We start from the raw sequence: 18,944 nt of genomic DNA on the forward strand, positions 1-18,944 counted from the left end.
ATAAACGTAGTATAATGATTATATTTATGGTATAAACATGGTATAATGATTATATTTATAGTATAAATGTAGTATAATGATCATATATATAGTATAAATGTAGTATAATGATTATATTTATAGTATAAATGTAGTATAATGATCATATATATAGTATAAACGTAGTATAATGATCATATTTATGGTATAAACGTGGTATAATGATCATATTTATAGTATAAATGTAGTATAATGATCATATATGTAGTATAAATGTAGTATAATGATTATATTTATAGTATAAATGTAGTATAATGATCATATATATAGTATAAACGTAGTATAATGATTATATATATAGTATAAACGTGGTATAATGATCATATTTATGGTATAAACGTAGTATAATGATCATATATATAGTATAAACGTGGTATAATGATTATATTTATGGTATAAACGTAGTGTAATGATCATATATATAGTATAAACGTGGTATAATGATTATATTTATGGTATAAACGTGGTATAATGATTATATTTATTGTATAAACGTGGTATAATGATCATATTTATGGTATAAACGTAGTATAATGATTATATATATAGTATAAACGTGGTATAATGATTATATTTATGGTATAAACGTAGTATAATGATCATATTTATGGTATAAACGTGGTATAATGATCATATATATAGTATAAACGTAGTATAATGATCATATATATAGTATAAACGTGGTATAATGATCATATTTATGGTATAAACGTGGTATAATGATTATATTTATGGTATAAACGTAGTATAATGATTATATATATAGTATAAACGTGGTATAATGATTATATTTATGGTATAAACGTAGTATAATGATTATATTTATAGTATAAATGTAGTATAATGATCATATATATAGTATAAACGTAGTATAATGATCATATATATATAGTATAAACGTGGTATAATGATTATATTTATGGTATAAACGTAGTATAATGATTATATATATAGTATAAACGTGGTATAATGATTATATTTATGGTATAAACGTAGTATAATGATTATATATATAGTATAAACGTGGTATAATGATTATATTTATGGTATAAACGTAGTATAATGATTATATTTATAGTATAAATGTAGTATAATGATCATATATATAGTATAAACGTGGTATAATGATTATATTTATGGTATAAACGTAGTATAATGATTATATTTATAGTATCAATGTAGTATAATGATCATATTTATAGTATAAATGTAGTATAATGATCATATATATATAGTATAAATGTAGTATAATGATCATATTTATAGTATAAACGTGGTATAATGATCATATTTATAGTATAAACGTGGTATAATGATCATATTTATAGTATAAACGTAGTATAATGATCATATTTATAGTACAAACGTGGTATAATGATTATATTTACAGTATAAATGTAGTATAATGATTATATTTATGGTATAAACGTGGTATAATGATCATATTTATAGTATAAACGTAGTATAATGATCATATTTATAGTAAAAACGTAGTATAATGATCATATTTATAGTACAAACGTGGTATAATGATTATATTTACAGTATAAACGTAGTATAATGATCATATTTATAGTATAAACGTGGTATAATGATCATATTTATAGTATAAACGTAGTATAATGATCATATTTATAGTTCAAACGTGGTATAATGATTATATTTACAGTATAAATGTAGTATAATGATCATATTTATAGTACAAACGTGGTATAATGATTATATTTACAGTATAAATGTAGTATAATGATTATATTTATAGTATAAACGTGGTATAATGATCATATTTATAGTATAAACGTAGTATAATGATCATATTTATAGTATAAACGTGGTATAATGATTATATTTACAGTATAAATGTAGTATAATGATTATATTTATAGTATAAACGTGGTATAATGATCATATTTATAGTATAAACGTAGTATAATGATCATATTTATAGTAAAAACGTAGTATAATGATCATATTTATAGTACAAACGTGGTATAATGATTATATTTACAGTATAAACGTAGTATAATGATCATATTTATAGTATAAACATAGTATAATGATCATATTTATAGTATAATCGTGGTATAATGATTATATTTACAGTATAAATGTAGTATAATGATCATATTTATAGTATAAACGTGGTATAATGATCATATATATAGTATAAACGTAGTATAATGATCATATTTATAGTATAAACGTAGTATAATGATCATATTTATAGTACAAACATAGTATAATGATCATATTTATAGTATAAACGTGGTATAATGATCATATTTATAGTATAAACGTAGTATAATGATCATATTTACAGTATAAACGTAGTATAATGATCATATTTATAGTATAAACGTAGTATAATGATCATATTTATAGTATAAACATAGTATAATGATCATATTTATAGTATAAACGTGGTATAATGATTATATTTACAGTATAAATGTAGTATAATGATCATATATATAGTATAAACGTAGTATAATGATCATATTTATAGTACAAACGTAGTATAATGATCATATTTATAGTATAAACATAGTATAATGATCATATTTATAGTATAAACGTAGTATAATGATTATATTTATAGTATAAACGTAGTATAATGATTATATTTATAGTATAAACGTAGTATAATGATCATATTTATAGTATAAACGTAGTATAATGATTATATTTATAGTATAAACATAGTATAATGATCATATTTATAGTACAAACGTAGTATAATGATTATATTTATAGTATAAACGTGGTATAATGATTATATTTATGGTATAAACATGGTATAATGATTATATTTATAGTATAAACGTGGTATAATGATTATATTTATGGTATAAACGTGGTATAATGATTATATTTACAGTATAAACGTAGTATAATGATCATATTTATAGTACAAACGTGGTATAATGATTATATTTACAGTATAAACGTAGTATAATGATCATATTTATAGTATAAACATAGTATAATGATCATATTTATAGTATAATCGTGGTATAATATAATGATCATATTTATAGTATAAACGTAGTATAATGATCATATTTATAGTACAAACATAGTATAATGATCATATTTATAGTATAAACGTGGTATAATGATCATATTTATAGTATAAACGTAGTATAATGATCATATTTACAGTATAAACGTAGTATAATGATCATATTTATAGTATAAACGTAGTATAATGATCATATTTATAGTATAAACATAGTATAATGATCATATTTATAGTATAAACGTGGTATAATGATTATATTTACAGTATAAATGTAGTATAATGATCATATATATAGTATAAACGTAGTATAATGATCATATTTATAGTACAAACGTAGTATAATGATCATATTTATAGTATAAACATAGTATAATGATCATATTTATAGTATAAACGTAGTATAATGATTATATTTATAGTATAAACGTAGTATAATGATTATATTTATAGTATAAACGTAGTATAATGATCATATTTATAGTATAAACGTAGTATAATGATTATATTTATAGTATAAACATAGTATAATGATCATATTTATAGTACAAACGTAGTATAATGATTATATTTATAGTATAAACGTGGTATAATGATTATATTTATGGTATAAACATGGTATAATGATTATATTTACAGTATAAATGTAGTATAATGATTATATTTATGGTATAAACGTGGTATAATGATTATATTTACAGTATAAACGTGGTATAATGATTATATTTATAGTATAAACGTGGTATAATGATTATATTTATGGTATAAACGTAGTATAATGATCATATTTACAGTATAAACGTAGTATAATGATTATATATATAGTATAAACGTGGTATAATGATTATATTTATGGTATAAACGTGGTATAATGATTATATTTACAGTATAAATGTAGTATAATGATCATATTTATAGTATAAATGTAGTATAATGATTATATTTATAATATAAACGTGGTATAATGATTATATTTATGGTATAAACGTGGTATAATGATTATATTTACAGTATAAATGTAGTATAATGATCATATTTATAGTATAAATGTAGTATAATGATTATATTTATAGTATAAACGTGGTATAATGATTATATTTATGGTATAAACGTGGTATAATGATTATATTTATAGTATAAACGTGGTATAATGATTATATTTATGGTATAAACGTGGTATAATGATTATATTTACAGTATAAATGTAGTATAATGATCATATTTATAGTATAAATGTAGTATAATGATTATATTTATAGTATAAATGTAGTATAATGATTATATTTATAGTATAAATGTAGTATAATGATTATATTTATGGTATAAATGTAGTATAATGATTATATTTATGGTATAAATGTAGTATAATGATTATATTTATAGTATAAATGTAGTATAATGATCATATTTATGGAATAAATGTAGTATAATGATTATATTTATAGTATAAACGTGGTATAATGATCATATTTATAGTATAAATGTAGTATAATGATTATATTTATGGTATAAATGTAGTATAATGATTATATTTATGGTATAAATGTAGTATAATGATTATATTTATAGTATAAATGTAGTATAATGATTATATTTATAGTATAAATGTAGTATAATGATTATATTTATGGTATAAACGTGGTATAATGATTATATTTATAGTATAAACGTGGTATAATGATTATATTTACAGTATGAATGTAGTATAATGATCATATTTATGGAATAAATGTAGTATAATGATTATATTTATAGTATAAACGTGGTATAATGATCATATTTATAGTATAAATGTAGTATAATGATCATATTTATAGTATAAACGTGGTATAATGATCATATTTATAGTATAAATGTAGTATAATGATCATATTTATGGTATAAACGTGGTATAATGATCATATTTATAGTATAAATGTAGTATAATGATTATATTTATAGTATAAACGTGGTATAATGATCATATTTATAGTATAAATGTAGTATAATGATCATATTTATGGTATAAACGTAGTATAATGATCATGTTTAGTAGTTTCTTTCTCACCATCTTCTTCTTCAACGCTGTTTGTAGTGACAGCTTCTGGAATAATAAACAGGATTTTTTTGTAAAACAGACTGAATCAGTTTAATATTCAGATGCAGAAGAAGAAAACAAGACGTACCTGCTGCTGTCACCTGATTGGCTGCCACGGCTGCAGGTAGATACGACATTAAAAATTAAGTGAATGACTGAAATTATTTATATTAATATGAGTAGATTTATAGATGAATGGATGAATAGATTTATAGATGAATGGATGAGTAGATTTATAGATGAATGGATGAATGGATGAGTAGATTTATAGATGAGTAGATTTATAGATGAATGGATGAGTAGATTTATAGATGAATAGATGAGTAGATTTATAGATGAATGGATGAATAGATTTATAGATGAATGGATGAGTAGATTTATAGATGAATGGATGAGTAGATTTATAGATGAATGAATGAATAGATTTATAGATGAGTAGATTTATAGATGAATGGATGAATAGATTTATAGATGAATGGATGAATAGATTTATAGATTTATAGATGAATAGAGTTATAGATGAATGGATGAGTAGATTTATAGATGAATGGATGAGTAGATTTATAGATGAATGGATGAATAGATTTATAGATTTATAGATGAGTAGATTTATAGATGAATGGATGAATGAATGATAAATGGATGAATGTTTGTTGTCATCTCACTGTCTGCTGTCTCTGCGCTGGTGCTGCTGACGTCTGAAACACATCAACAGGATTTCATTGTTATCGTTATAAATGTCACACATACAGGAAACAGGTGAGCAGGTCGGCTGAGTTACGGCAGCAGCAGGTAAACAAACTGGAACAGAAGCAGTTTTACAGCTCTGACGGATCTGATGTCAGATATCATCATCATCATCATGTGCCTACCTGAAGGTCCTCCTCCGTAATACTGGGATTCATCTGAAAACAATCAGTAAAAACAAAGGTTAGTGTGATCAGTAATAATATAATCCATCTGGACAACAGAGGAAATAAAAGATGCAAATGTTCATTAGATCTGAGATTGAAGTTTTATCATGTGGAAGTTTTTACTTAAGATTGTTTAATAGACATTTATCCCTCCAATGAATGGAGGTCGAATGGCACATGCTGGCTCACTGTCACACTCTCATGGTTTACAGGGACTCAAATACAACACAGCATCATTGATGTGATCAACATCTGTGATTTCCTATGACATCATGTCTCTATTCATCAAGAGGACCACAAGATGGCACACTAACACAAAACGACCTGATTCTACTGAGACTGACTGAACTCTAAAGAGACAGACAGCAGCTGGATATTTACTGTGAACTTTAATAAATATCTGAACATTTCTCTGCTGTATTTCTGCAGAGGAAAGAACTTCAGAGCCTGTATTTATCAATGTATATGAAATTTTAGACTTGAGGCACAACTTAAACTTTTACTCAGACAAAAAAAAAACTATTTGTCACATTTAATTGGACTTTAAATATTCTGAAATGCAGCTACAGACACAAAATAAAAATGATTTATCCTTTAACATAATGTGTCTCAGTATTGTTGGATATATTTGACCGAATACAGATTGAGTATTATTATTATTATTATTATTATTAGTATCAAGTATTTCAGTGTTTTACAATTTGCATTATTATTATTATTATTATTATTATTATTATTATTATTATTATTATTATTTGGATCATTTTTATGTGAATCGCGTGTTTCTGTTTCATTTGCCTAAAATTGCCTCTTGAGGAATAATAAAGTTTTTTTAATTGAATTCTGTGACATTATATTAGATCATTGGTAATGATGGACAACATATTATCATTATATAAAAGGTATGATTAAGAACTGGGTAATCTTAGCTCACCAGTTACAGCAGCTTTTCCTTGTGAGCAGATTTCTCCAGATGCACTTTTGTTTGGATGTTACACTTTTTTTGGTATTATCTACAAGAACCACCAAATCCTCCTCTCCACACTCACTGAACTTGGCATCTCAGGATCTGCCCTCCGCTGGTTCATGTCCTACCTCTCAGGGAGATATTTTAGAGTATCTTGGAGGGATAAGTGTCCAAACCGCAAAGCTTATCCACAGGGGTTCCTCATGGGTCAGTGCTCGGTCCGCTTCTTCTCTCAATATACACAACCTCACTTGGTGCAATCATCTGTTTCCATGGTTCCTCATACCATTCCTATGCTGATGATACCCAGCTCTTCCTGTCGTTCCCGCTGGAAGACCACACAGTCTTGTCTTGGATCTTGTCATGCCTTGCCAATGAAAGACCGCCACCTTCAACTCAACCTCTCTAAGACTGAGCTCCTTGTCATCCCAGCCAGTCCCTCCATACAACAACAGATCAGCATCCAGCTTGAATCAACCCAACTCATGCCCACAAAGTCTGCCTGAAACTTGGGTGTCATGATCGATGACCAACTAACCTTTAAGGTTCACGTGGCCTCAGTCACTCAGTCGTGTCGGTTTGTCCTGTGCAACATCAGGAGGATCAGACTCTACCTGTCTGAGCTTGCAGCACAACTCCTGGTACAGGCTCTCGTAATATCGCACATTGACTACTGCAACTGCTCACTGGCAGGCCTCCCCTCATGTACGTTCAAGGTGCCCAAAACAGCACATGTCACCCTGCTGTTCATCTCCCTCCACTGGCTCCCAGTTGCTGTCCGCATCAAATTCAAAACCCTGACACTCGCTCACAAAACAGCAACTTAAACAGCTCCTGCCTACCTGAACTCCCTCATCCAGGTCTACACTCCCTCCCGCTCACTACACTCTGCCAATGAAAGGCACCTGGTACCACAACAGGACCCTCAGTCACTAGCTAGACTCTTCTCCTTTGTAGTTCCCCGGTGGTGCAACGAGTTGCCAAACTCAAAAAAAACCTCCCAAAAACCTTATTTCAGACTTATAAAATCAGACTTGGCAAAAAACGGAATCGTTAGGTCAGACTTTTAAAAAACTGGAAATCAGAATTGGTCAAGAAAATTGCAATTGGTTCATCATTAATATTAATATGAAATGGTGACAGCTGTGTCATTTCAGTTAAATGTAGACCTTTGTTATTTGTATGTCAGCTCTTCAACCATGCCAGAGTGGAGCACTAGAGCCCATCTTGGAACTTGACTCAGACTCAATCTTGATGACCCGGACTCAGACTCAGGTAATGGGGACTCGACTCAGACTCTTAGTTGGTGACTCAGACTTGGACTCAGACTCAAACCAAACACTGGGGAATCGAGACTTGACTCGGATTCAAGATTTAGTAACTACAACACTGAACTCAACTAAGTAAAGAGAAACAACAGTCCACCATTACTTTAAGAAGGTGAGCCAGTCTGGAACATTTCAACAACTCTGAAAGTTTCTTCAAGTGCTGTTGCAAAAACCATCAAACTGGCTCTCATAGCGCCCCCCCAGACAAGGATGACCAAGCGTTACTCTTCTGCAGAGGATATGTTCATCAGAGTTACCAGCCTCAGATATCACCAATTAACACCTCAGATTAGATCCAACATCAATGCTTCACGGAGTTCTAGTAGCAGACACATCTCAACATCAACTGTTTGGAGGAAACTGTGTGATTCAGGACTTCATGGTTAAACTGCTACAAGGAAACCATGACTGAGGGAGACCAATAAGAGGAGGAGAAACACAAGGACTGAACATTAGAGGGTTTGCTGGTGACACCGTTGGAGATTTATTCAGAATTCAAGGCACACTTAACCGATATGGCTGCCACAACATCCTGCAGTGACATGCCATCCCATCTGGTTTGAACTTAGTGGGACCATCATTAGTTTTTCAACAGGACAAGGACCCAAAACACACCTTCAGGCTCTGTAAGACTGTTTGACCAAGAAGCAGAGTGATGGAGTGCTGCATCACATGACCTGGCCTCCACAATCACCCAACCTAAACCCAACTGAGATGGTTTGATTTGGGATGAGTTGGACCGCAGAGTGAAGGAAAAACTGTCAGCATATGTGGGAACTCCCTCAACACTGTTGGAAAAGCATTTCATGTGACAATGAAGCTGGTTCAGATATTATCAACAGTGTGCAAAACTGTGGCTACTCTGAGGAATCTAAAATATGTAACATATTTTGGTTTGTTTAACAGTTTTTTGATTCCACGTGTTATTTTCTAATTTTTGTCTTCAGTATTGTGTATTGTTGTACAATGTAGAATCTAGTAAAAATTTTAAAAACTTAATATATATAAAAAATATATATTATATTTACATATATTAATATGTATAAAATTATATATATTAATATATATGTATATACAGTACACACACTTGCAGATTAAGTATAAATAGTTATATTTTGTAAGGTTCTGTTTAAACTTTCCTCCCTGTAGCCTGATGAAACCATCAGTTTTGGATGTGAAGTCTTACCAGTCTGATCAGGAGAGACAGCGTTCATACTCTCTGAAACAACAACAACACAGTTCAGTCAGAATATCTTCAAATATTCAACTGAACAGTAACTGAAGTGATATCATGGTCATATTAAACATTTTTTAACTCAGAACCATGCTGAAATATTTTATTTTATTTTCATTATGAGTCATTCAGATGACTGAAACTCTCATCTGGATCCATGAGATCAACATCAAGTTTGTGACTCACCTGTTGGAGCTTCATCAGATGTGGAATCTTTATCTAACAGTGAGAGACAGAGATGAGCCAGGTGAGAGGACAGACAGGTGAGACAGGGAGACAGCTACAGTATATCTGTCAGTGATGAGAGATAGATAAGTGATTTACCAGTGGACATGGCTTGTATTCCAGCATCTGCAACAACAAAACAGTTTAATTAAACACTGATTCATCAGTCAGGTTAACCTGTCAATCAAACTGTGATGTAATCTGATTATCTGTCTATCAAAACAGATGTTATTATTTCAGACAGAAGAGATATTAATCGGCATAATGTTTAATTATTAACTCTAGGACTAAGGACCAGCATGTAGGGTTTAGTGGCATCTAGCGGTGAGGTTGCAGATTGCAACCACCTGGAAACCCCCCCCCCCCCCCCACCTTCCAAGTGTGTAGGACAACCTGTGGTGGCTGCAAAACTTGCAAAAAATGCAAAAGGCCCTCTCTAGAGTCAGTGTTAGGTTTGTCCATTCTGGGCTACTGTAGAAACATGGCGATGCAACATGGCTGCCACCATGGAGGAGGACCTGCTCCCTCTGTAGATATAAAGGGTTCATTCTAAGGTCACTCTACCGAGACTGCACTACTGTGGGTTCAGCTAGAGCTGCTGGTCAGTCCTCAGCTCTATTGCTGCTGGATCTGTCAGCTGCCTTAGACACAGTTAACCACCAAATCCTCCTCTCCACACTCACTGAGCTTGGTATCTCAGGATCTGCCCTCCGCTGGTTCATGTCCTATTTCTCAATATACAAAACCTCACTTGATGCAGTCATCCCCTCCTATGGTTTCTCATACCATTGCTATGCTGATGATATCCAGCTCTTCCTGTCATTCCTGCCAGAAGACTCTCTCCTCATAGTCTCGGCTCACATCTCGTCATGCCTTGCCGATATATCAGCATGGATGAAGGAACGCCACCTTCAACTTAACCTCTCTAAGACTGAGCTCCTTGTTATCCCAGCCAGTCCCTTCATACAACAACAGATCAGCATCCAGCTCAAATCAACCCAACTCATGCCCACAAAGTCTGCCTGAAACTTGGTAAATTGTAACGAAAACTTATTTTCAGGTGATTATACATAAAACATACTTGTGAATATTATATTCCATTTCTGTCAAGTCCGTTCAGTTAGGTGCCACTAAATTCCACACACTTGTCCTTTTATCAGATTAGTTTCAATCAGATTAGTTTTAATCAGGTTAGTTTAAATCAGATTATTGTTATCAGAGCAGTTTTACTCCGAATTGCTTTAATTAGGTTATTACAATCAGATTATTTTCTCACCATTGGAGTCGAGGTCTCCCTCCACCAGCAGGGCGAACAGAGAGAACAGAAGAACAACATTCCTGCAACACAAACACAGCCTTCAGTCTGAGAGCCTTTGTGTCCTTTCAGGGTCACTGTACAGAGCTCCAGTGCTTCCTCTTATTGATAATTTGTATTAATGACACATGGAAGCTTTAGTTAAAAATGCAAAATCTGTACTGAGGGTGGTGCGAGAGGAAAAGTCTTCAACTCTAAAAGTCAGGACAAACATCATATTTGCTTGTTGATGCTGTGGCTGTAATGAACTCTGTAGCCTGCAGGGGGCGCTGACAGCACTTTACTCTAGAAGTTCAGTACTGACAAAATATGAAACATTTCAAACATCAGCTGTGATCATGTTTCTGACAGGAACTGATTTCATAGAAACAGAGTACTCCATGCATCTTCCAACAGAAACCAGCTGAATCAGGTTCTTCTCAGTATGAAGACAGCACACTTTAAAAACCAGAAGGGTACCTGAAGTGTACCATCAAATGAATCAGTGTGCTCCAGTCCCTTCTGTTTTTGAGGAACTGATTTTATTTATTTGGATGCATTTGATTAAACAAAATAAAACATCTGAATACATAATGTATGTTTTATTTAAGAATTACTACAAGTTTTAAAATTCAATCTGATCTCTTTGAATGTGACTGAGATGTCACATGAATGTTTATTTTCAAAATGTCTTTTTGATTCAGTCTCAAAAATACAAATTACACAAACTGGAATTATCAAACATTTCACATATAAAGTATAATTATTGCATTTAGATCCAGATTTACTAAATACTGCTGACGTTCATCACACTGAGCTGAAGATGACTCAACAAACTATTACACACACACACACACACACACACACACACACACACACACACACACACACACACACACAGAGTAAGTAATGAACTTATGTAACAAACAGGAAATGAAACAAACACTGAAATCAGATTAAAAACTTCTCAAACATCAAACAAAAACATTTTCAAAGCTTCACGGATGTTTCTGTTTCTTTCTGTGGAGCGCTGCATTGTGGGACGTCAGGTTGAACAGAAGGAAACAGAGAAGGATGGACGTACCTGGAGAGCATGATGGTGCTGTGAGGTCAGACAGGTCCCTGGATCAGTACGACAGGTGGACACTCAGGTAAACACACAGGCAGACAGGTGAGTTGCAGTACTCGTCTGGCTCTGAGCTGCTGGCACCGCGGTTTATATACCTGCCTAAATGCCACCAGGAGTGTGTGTGTGTGTGTGTGTGTGTGTGTGTGTATCAGGTTTCTGTATTAATGTGCAGCAGGAGGAGGTGAGAAAGACTCATCTCTGTACCTCTGAGGACCCAAACGTAAAGTCACCCTAATTCACCTGATTAGCATTTTGTTCCTTTATGCTTTTAATATGTTGTTAATGTGCTGTTAAAATGTTGTTAATATTGTATTAACAGGCTGTTAATATGTTGTTAACATGCTGTATACATGTTAATATGTTGTTAGTGTTGTTTTCATCACCTATAGTTATGAAGAGCTCACTGACAGAACAAGTCTTAAGTCTGAAGACAAAAGACGTAAAAAATATGTTCTAACTTCATGAAATCATCCTCACTGTCCATCCTCATATTAATGTCCTCATGCTATAACAATGTCCTCCAATGTAAGTGTCCAACACACACACACACACATACACACACACACACACACACACACACACACACACACACACACACACACAGGTCCCGTCTTTGTGGAATTTCCTGACGTCCTCACAGTTCAGGGAATCCCCCTCCAACACAGTCATTACATTAGCAGCAGGTCATGTTACATCAGAACACTGGATCCTCCAGTCTCAGATCCCTCTGATAGAACCTGTAGAACAATCAGAGCAGAACAATGAGGCTTCACCTGGAACCTAAACCACCAAAGAATACAACCAGACCAGAACCTGAGGTTATGAAGCATCTCAGAGATGAACATCAGTCCTCATTGTCTCATATATGTCCCTATGACAGTATATTTCATATTCATATTACAGTATATTACTTTTACTTTACTTTTTACTTATATCAAATATATGTTTTTAGTATATTCTGATTATTGTGTCCCTATTTACATACATGAAGTGGGCACACACACTTTTCAAGATGTTAAATATATATTATATTTTTTATTGTATAGTTATATTTCTATTTTATTGTATTTCAAATGTATATTACATTATAGTTCATATGTATATTACATTGTATTTCATATTTATATAACAGTATATTTAATGTTCAATATTTATATTACATTATATGAAATCTCAGCAGTTAGAAGTCTCTGCCTGACAAACCACAGAGAGACATTCTGTGGTGTTCAACCTTAAACTATTAAAAGATACCGTTTGGCAACTCCTTTAGCCACAAAATTCTCCAGTAGTCTCGAGTCTCTACACAAACTTCCCTGGTAAATATACAGCACTGGCTGTCAGGTTTGCACCTTTGATCATTCACCTTAACAACTTTTTCCTGTCTCTGGTAAATGTGACTCAACAGAGAACTCTGCCAGGGATCTGTAAGAGGTTGCCTGATGATGTCCCCAGTCAAGGTCAGCAGTTCTCCCCTCCTGAGAACAGCCTGGGTTAGAACCAGCTTTCCCTTCCAGAGTCATCTGATGGTTAGACAGAACTTCTTTGAGGGTTCTTCTCCATGGTCTCCCCGAACTCCTCCCACACCCGGGTTTTTGCTTCAGCAACCAACAAGCTATCGGCCTTTTGGCCCTCCAGGACCTGTCTGTTGCTTCAGGAGACTCAGGAAGAGAACTCCTCAGTGGCAAGGCACCAGGTATGGATGAGATTCGCCCGGTGAAGTGAAGGCTCTGGCCATTGTTGGGTTGTCTTGGCTGATGTGTCTCTTCTGTGTCACATGGAGGTCAGGCACGGGGCCTGTGGACTGGCGGACTGGGGTGGTGGTTCACATTTTTAAAAAGGGGGACCGGAGGGTATACTCCAACTATCGAGGGATCACATTGTGCAGCTTCTCGGGGAAAGCTGATGCCAGGGTACGGAAAAAGAGGCTCCGGCCAATTGTCGAACTTCAGATTCAAGAGGAATAATGTGGATTCTGTCCTGGTCATGAAGAGTGGACAGGCTCTTTACCCTAGCAGGGATACTTGAGGGTTCATGGGAGTTTGCACATCCAGTCTACATGTGCTATGTGGACATGGAGAAGGCTTATGACTGTGTCCCTCAGGGTACCCTGTGTAGGGTGCTGCAGAAGTATGGGGTATCAGCTACTAAGCCATAACCACTGTGTCTTGTATTATCCCCATTAACATCTCTTTATTTTATTATCAGTAGATTAACACTTGCATTGTATTTATTTGTCATGTATTGAAGTCACACTGAAATTGTACCAAAATTGAACGGCCTTTTGAATTTGGTTTTCTGGTTTTTCATTTGGAATCTAAAAAGGAATAGATCACATGATATCGTTTTTCGTTTTTGGTTTAAAATGAAAAAAGGAAAAAACCTGTGACTTCTGTTTTTGGTTTCAAAAGCAAAAACGAATCAGCTGAATGTCCGCAGACCTGCTGGATATTCAATCCAAAAACCAAAAACGGGCCACGTTTGACTGGTTTTTCATTATTTGATTCTGACACTAAAAACGTTTTTTTGTTTTTTGTTTTGAAACAAATAACAGATTTACCGTTTTTTGGTTTTTGAATTACAAATGAATTACAAATTATCCAATGATACCCGGACCATACTAACTTGATTACTTATATATATATAGTGACAAATTAAATGAAAAACCAACATAAAGCGCCCTATTTTAACTATCTAAGCACACGATCTGAAGCACATGGCGCAAATGCATTTAGGGTTTGTCCAAATCCACTTTTGCTAGTTTAATGGCAGAAAAAATGGTCTTAACACCAGGTGCATGGCTCAAGAGGGTTGTACTTAGTCTTAATCATCTTATTAATCATGGGTGTGTTTTGGGCGTAACATGCAAGAAAGCAATCAGACAAATTTCTTTTTTTTTTTTGACAAGGTTTATTTTTTTATTACAGTTTTGGTTCACCCTAAAATGGTTTTGTTCAGTCATGGAGTAATAGTTAAATCAGCAGGGTTTAATTGCTGATCATTGTAATCTCAAAAATGTTAAAGAATATTTGTTAAATATTATTCAAAGATTAAATAATTAATTTTAGTCATGTAATCATGTATCATCATACACAGTTATAAGGACTTGATCAGCTCTCCAAGGTGCTGATCCTGCTGCTGGCAGCAGCTAGAAGCTGTTCAGATTTATTTCCTTCTTTAGTTTAATCATTGTTTTCACCTCATTTATTTCCTCATGTCATCATGTATTGATGCAGCAGGAAAGTCGATCCATGTCTGATCCGTTGTTGATATCTGTTTACTGGGTCTTGACAGACACCCTCAACCTGACTGGTCTGTTTAAATACCTACATGTATTGCTATGATTTGGTCAAATAATTAGAAAAATTCATTAATCATTACTGTGATTAGTTAATTCTGATAAATATTATGACTAACGATTATGACACGTATTTTTTAAAATATGTAGATGTACAGAGTAATAATCTTCCACATTGTAATCCTTTTATTTGTAATCTTTTGCATGTTTTTGCAGTGCTGCTCATCTGTGTGTGTGTAACAAGCAGAGTGTACGCTTGTTGTGCAGCTGCCTATGCAGGCGCATATTACTGTAACAGTGAATAACAGTGAAATACTGCGCCATTGACTTCAGACCATGTTTTTGTTGGTCAATCATGCAATCGTTTCTACTACTTCACGATAGTAATGCACCAACAACAACAATGTGTGAAACTCACATTTAACAAAAGCCTATCTGGTACAAAAATCAGCAACACATAGTCTCCATCAACAGTGTGTCATGCAACTGCAAGCATTCAGATCTGTGTAACAAAGAGTGGAAAGATTACTATCTAAAATAATTACTGTAAAATATTATGGCCAACAAGTTCACGGCTAGCTGGCCAGCATTAGCTCAACATGCTACTGAAAGTGCCACTCATAGATAAAGTTACTATTCCTGCACATAAATGCTACTAGTGCTTACAGTCAAAATGCTGCTACTGACTGTTACAAAAACAAATTTAAAGCATTAAACATAGAAATATTGGTTGCAGCATTGCTCACGTGTATCCACCTCTAGCTTGGAAGTATTTTTCTTTGCTGAGGCCACGTACGGTGCGCAGAGAGGAACGCTATCTATGCAGCTCCACCACATACATGTAAGACAAGCATATCAATTTTGTAGAAATTCATAATTGAGGTTATTTCTAACTCTGTTACATGCATGCACACACACAGACACACACACAGACACACACAGACACACACACAGACACACACAGACACACACAGATACAAGTGTACAGGTGTGCGTGTGTGTTGCAATAGAAAGGTAGAATGGCTTCTATCCCTGGAGATCCCCCTCTCTCTCTGTCACACACACACACACACACACACACACAGTGATAATGGCAGTGGTGGGCTGACGGGGTTTTGGGGGGGTTGGCTGGTATTTCAGTATCAAAGCCTCTTCTGTCTGAAAACGTCTTTCTGTGTAAACGGAGAATCGACTGAACGGCTGAAGAAGCTTTTTAAAGCAGCGCTGCTTTGAAACCTTGTAAGGTCAGATTTACATGTTTATAGAGCTTCCAGACGTTAATCCTCCGTCTGTCTGAGGGCGTCCCGCTGGAGAACCGACACACCTGCACACAGAACATCAGATGTATTATATCTGAAGTGTTTATTACACCAGAACCACTAGAACCTTCTGAGCACTTCCACAGACTGGAACACACTGGTAAAGACCAGCAGAGAACACCCGAAACTACAGCAAACAACTATAGTAGGTTAATGTGGAACAAAAAACAGTAGAGAATGATAGAGAACATCAGAGTGTTAGAGAACATTAGAGTGTTAGAGAATGTTGGAGAACGTTGGAGTATTAGAGAACATTAGCGAACGTTAGAGAACGTTAGAGCGTTAGAGAACGTTAAAGTGTTAGAGAACATTAGAGAACATTAGAGAATGTTAGAGTGTTAGAGAACAGAGCGTTAGAGAACGTTGGAGAACATTAGAGAACGTTAGAGTGTTAGAGAACGTTGGAGAACATTAGAGAACGTTAGAGCGTTAGAGAATGTTAATTGATTTTGAATATTCTGAGAAATACAGCGACAGACCTCTGAACAGGTTGCAGTGAGACAAACTTTTGTCAAAATTCGGTGGATTTGCTGAGAACAGTTCAGCTCTGTAGGGTTAGTGGTTAGGGGTTAGTGGTTAGGGGTTAGGGTTAGGGGTTAGGGTTAGGGGTTAGGGTTAGGGGTTAGGGGTTAGGGGTTAGATTCGGTGGATTTGCTGAGAACAGTTCAGCTCTGTAGGGTTAGTGGTTAGGGGTTAGGGGTTAGATTCGGTGGATTTAGGGTTAGGGGTTAGGGTTAGGGGTTAGGGGTTAGGGTTAGATTCGGTGGATTTGCTGAGAACAGTTCAGCTCTGTAGGGTTAGGGTTAGGGGTTAGGGTTAGGGGTTAGGGGTTAGGGTTAGATTCGGTGGATTTGCTGAGAACAGTTCAGCTCTGTAGGGTTAGGGGTTAGGGGTTAGGGGTTAGGGGTTAGGGTTAGGGGTTAGGGGTTAGGGGTTAGGGTTAGATTCGGTGGATTTGCTGAGAACAGTTCAGCTCTGTCGGACGTGCAGGTGATTTATTTTGATGTTTTGAAGTTTGGAATGTGAAGTGTTTAGAAATTTAGATTTGTTGTAATAAGCCACGCCCACTTTAATCAATCAATACCAAATTTTATGCATTGACTGAGTCATCACTCTAAATCCTGCAAACCAAATTTCGTACTAATCCACGTAGGCAATTACGAGATATAAAGTTTTTGTGTTTGTGGCAGAATATCCCAGCAGTGTGTAGTAAAGCTTGGACCAGCATCCAAACATTAACATTAAGTTTGGTTACAATAGCTGAAGCCAATTTTGAGAGTTAATGTAAAATAGAACTTAAAGACGCAGGTTTAAAAATGTATAATTTCAAAATGGATTGACGTATTGAAATTTCCTAAAAAACTTAGATAGATGACATCTGTAGATCCCTGACCCTAAACCTAACCCTGACCCTAACCCTGACCCTGACCCTAACCCTAACCCTGACCCTGACCCCGGCAGGACGATCGGCCTACTGGTTTCTGACAAGTTCTCAAAAATAAGATTTTAAGAAAATTGAGGAAAAAGTCACACAAATTGAAGTTTTTAGAGCCTTCTGCTCTAAAAATGTTAGAGCAAAGATGCAGATGAATTGAGAGATTAAAATGATGAGATAATTGCAAAAATGTAAACTTGACTGTGACAGCACCACCTTCAGGTCAATGAGTGTCATTTTATGTGCCTGAGTGGTGGAACTGCAACCCATCGTCGTTGCTGCATGAACACTTCTACTGGAGAAAAATAAGAATAAGAAAGAAAGAAAGAATAATGAGAACAAAAATAAAAGCAAATAACAATAATAAATACAAATCTTACTTGGCACAGTGAGACCTGGGATGATGGGAGACTGGACTCATTAGCAGGCATCACCAGTGAGGAGTAAAACTAAGGTGAAGAAAGGCACCAGGATTTAGATACATGCATTGTGCAAATACATATGCAACACTTAAAACACTTAATACAGTATTTAAGCGCATGATGTCAGTGGTAGCTGCTAAATGACGACCTCTACATCCAGGTGGGTAACGTTACAGGTGGATGAAGGAAAATAAAAACAAACTAAACACATGTTACAGTGCTCTCACATGACGGATGAACACAGAGG

The 18,944-nt window shown here is 34.0% G+C and overlaps 1 protein-coding gene and 1 long non-coding RNA gene across 5 annotated transcripts in view; one reads left to right on the forward strand and one right to left on the reverse strand.

Moving 5' to 3' along the window:
- Positions 1-5,933, forward strand: part of LOC121913373 — a 6,486-nt gene extending 553 nt beyond the window's left edge. Inside the window, exons 2-3 of the long non-coding RNA XR_006100308.1 lie at positions 5,176-5,259; positions 5,888-5,933. This is a non-coding gene — a long non-coding RNA (uncharacterized LOC121913373). The remainder of the gene's footprint in view (positions 1-5,175; positions 5,260-5,887) is intronic.
- si:ch211-133n4.6 (uncharacterized protein LOC797776 homolog) overlaps positions 1-12,763 on the reverse strand; it is a 14,017-nt gene extending 1,254 nt beyond the window's left edge. For 2 of the 4 annotated variants that reach the window (XM_042436081.1, XM_042436078.1), the window contains exons 1-9: positions 12,182-12,763; positions 11,080-11,141; positions 9,903-9,929; positions 9,765-9,797; positions 9,531-9,563; positions 6,008-6,040; positions 5,801-5,833; positions 5,224-5,253; positions 5,106-5,138 (exon numbers count right to left, since the gene is read on the reverse strand). In XM_042436081.1, the coding sequence (XP_042292015.1) occupies positions 5,106-5,138; positions 5,224-5,253; positions 5,801-5,833; positions 6,008-6,040; positions 9,531-9,563; positions 9,765-9,797; positions 9,903-9,929; positions 11,080-11,141; positions 12,182-12,192 (295 nt within the window). In that variant the 5' untranslated portion in view covers positions 12,193-12,763. Of the gene's footprint in view, positions 1-5,105; positions 5,142-5,223; positions 5,254-5,800; positions 5,834-6,007; positions 6,041-9,530; positions 9,564-9,764; positions 9,798-9,902; positions 9,930-11,079; positions 11,142-12,181 lie in introns of all 4 variants that reach the window. The other 2 variants (XM_042436080.1, XM_042436077.1) reach the window with 1 other exon arrangement.
- Between the last annotated feature and the right edge of the window lie 6,181 nt (positions 12,764-18,944).

This window comes from Thunnus maccoyii, chromosome 15, assembly GCF_910596095.1.
Source record: "Thunnus maccoyii chromosome 15, fThuMac1.1, whole genome shotgun sequence".
Classification (NCBI taxonomy): Eukaryota; Metazoa; Chordata; class Actinopteri; order Scombriformes; family Scombridae; genus Thunnus; species Thunnus maccoyii.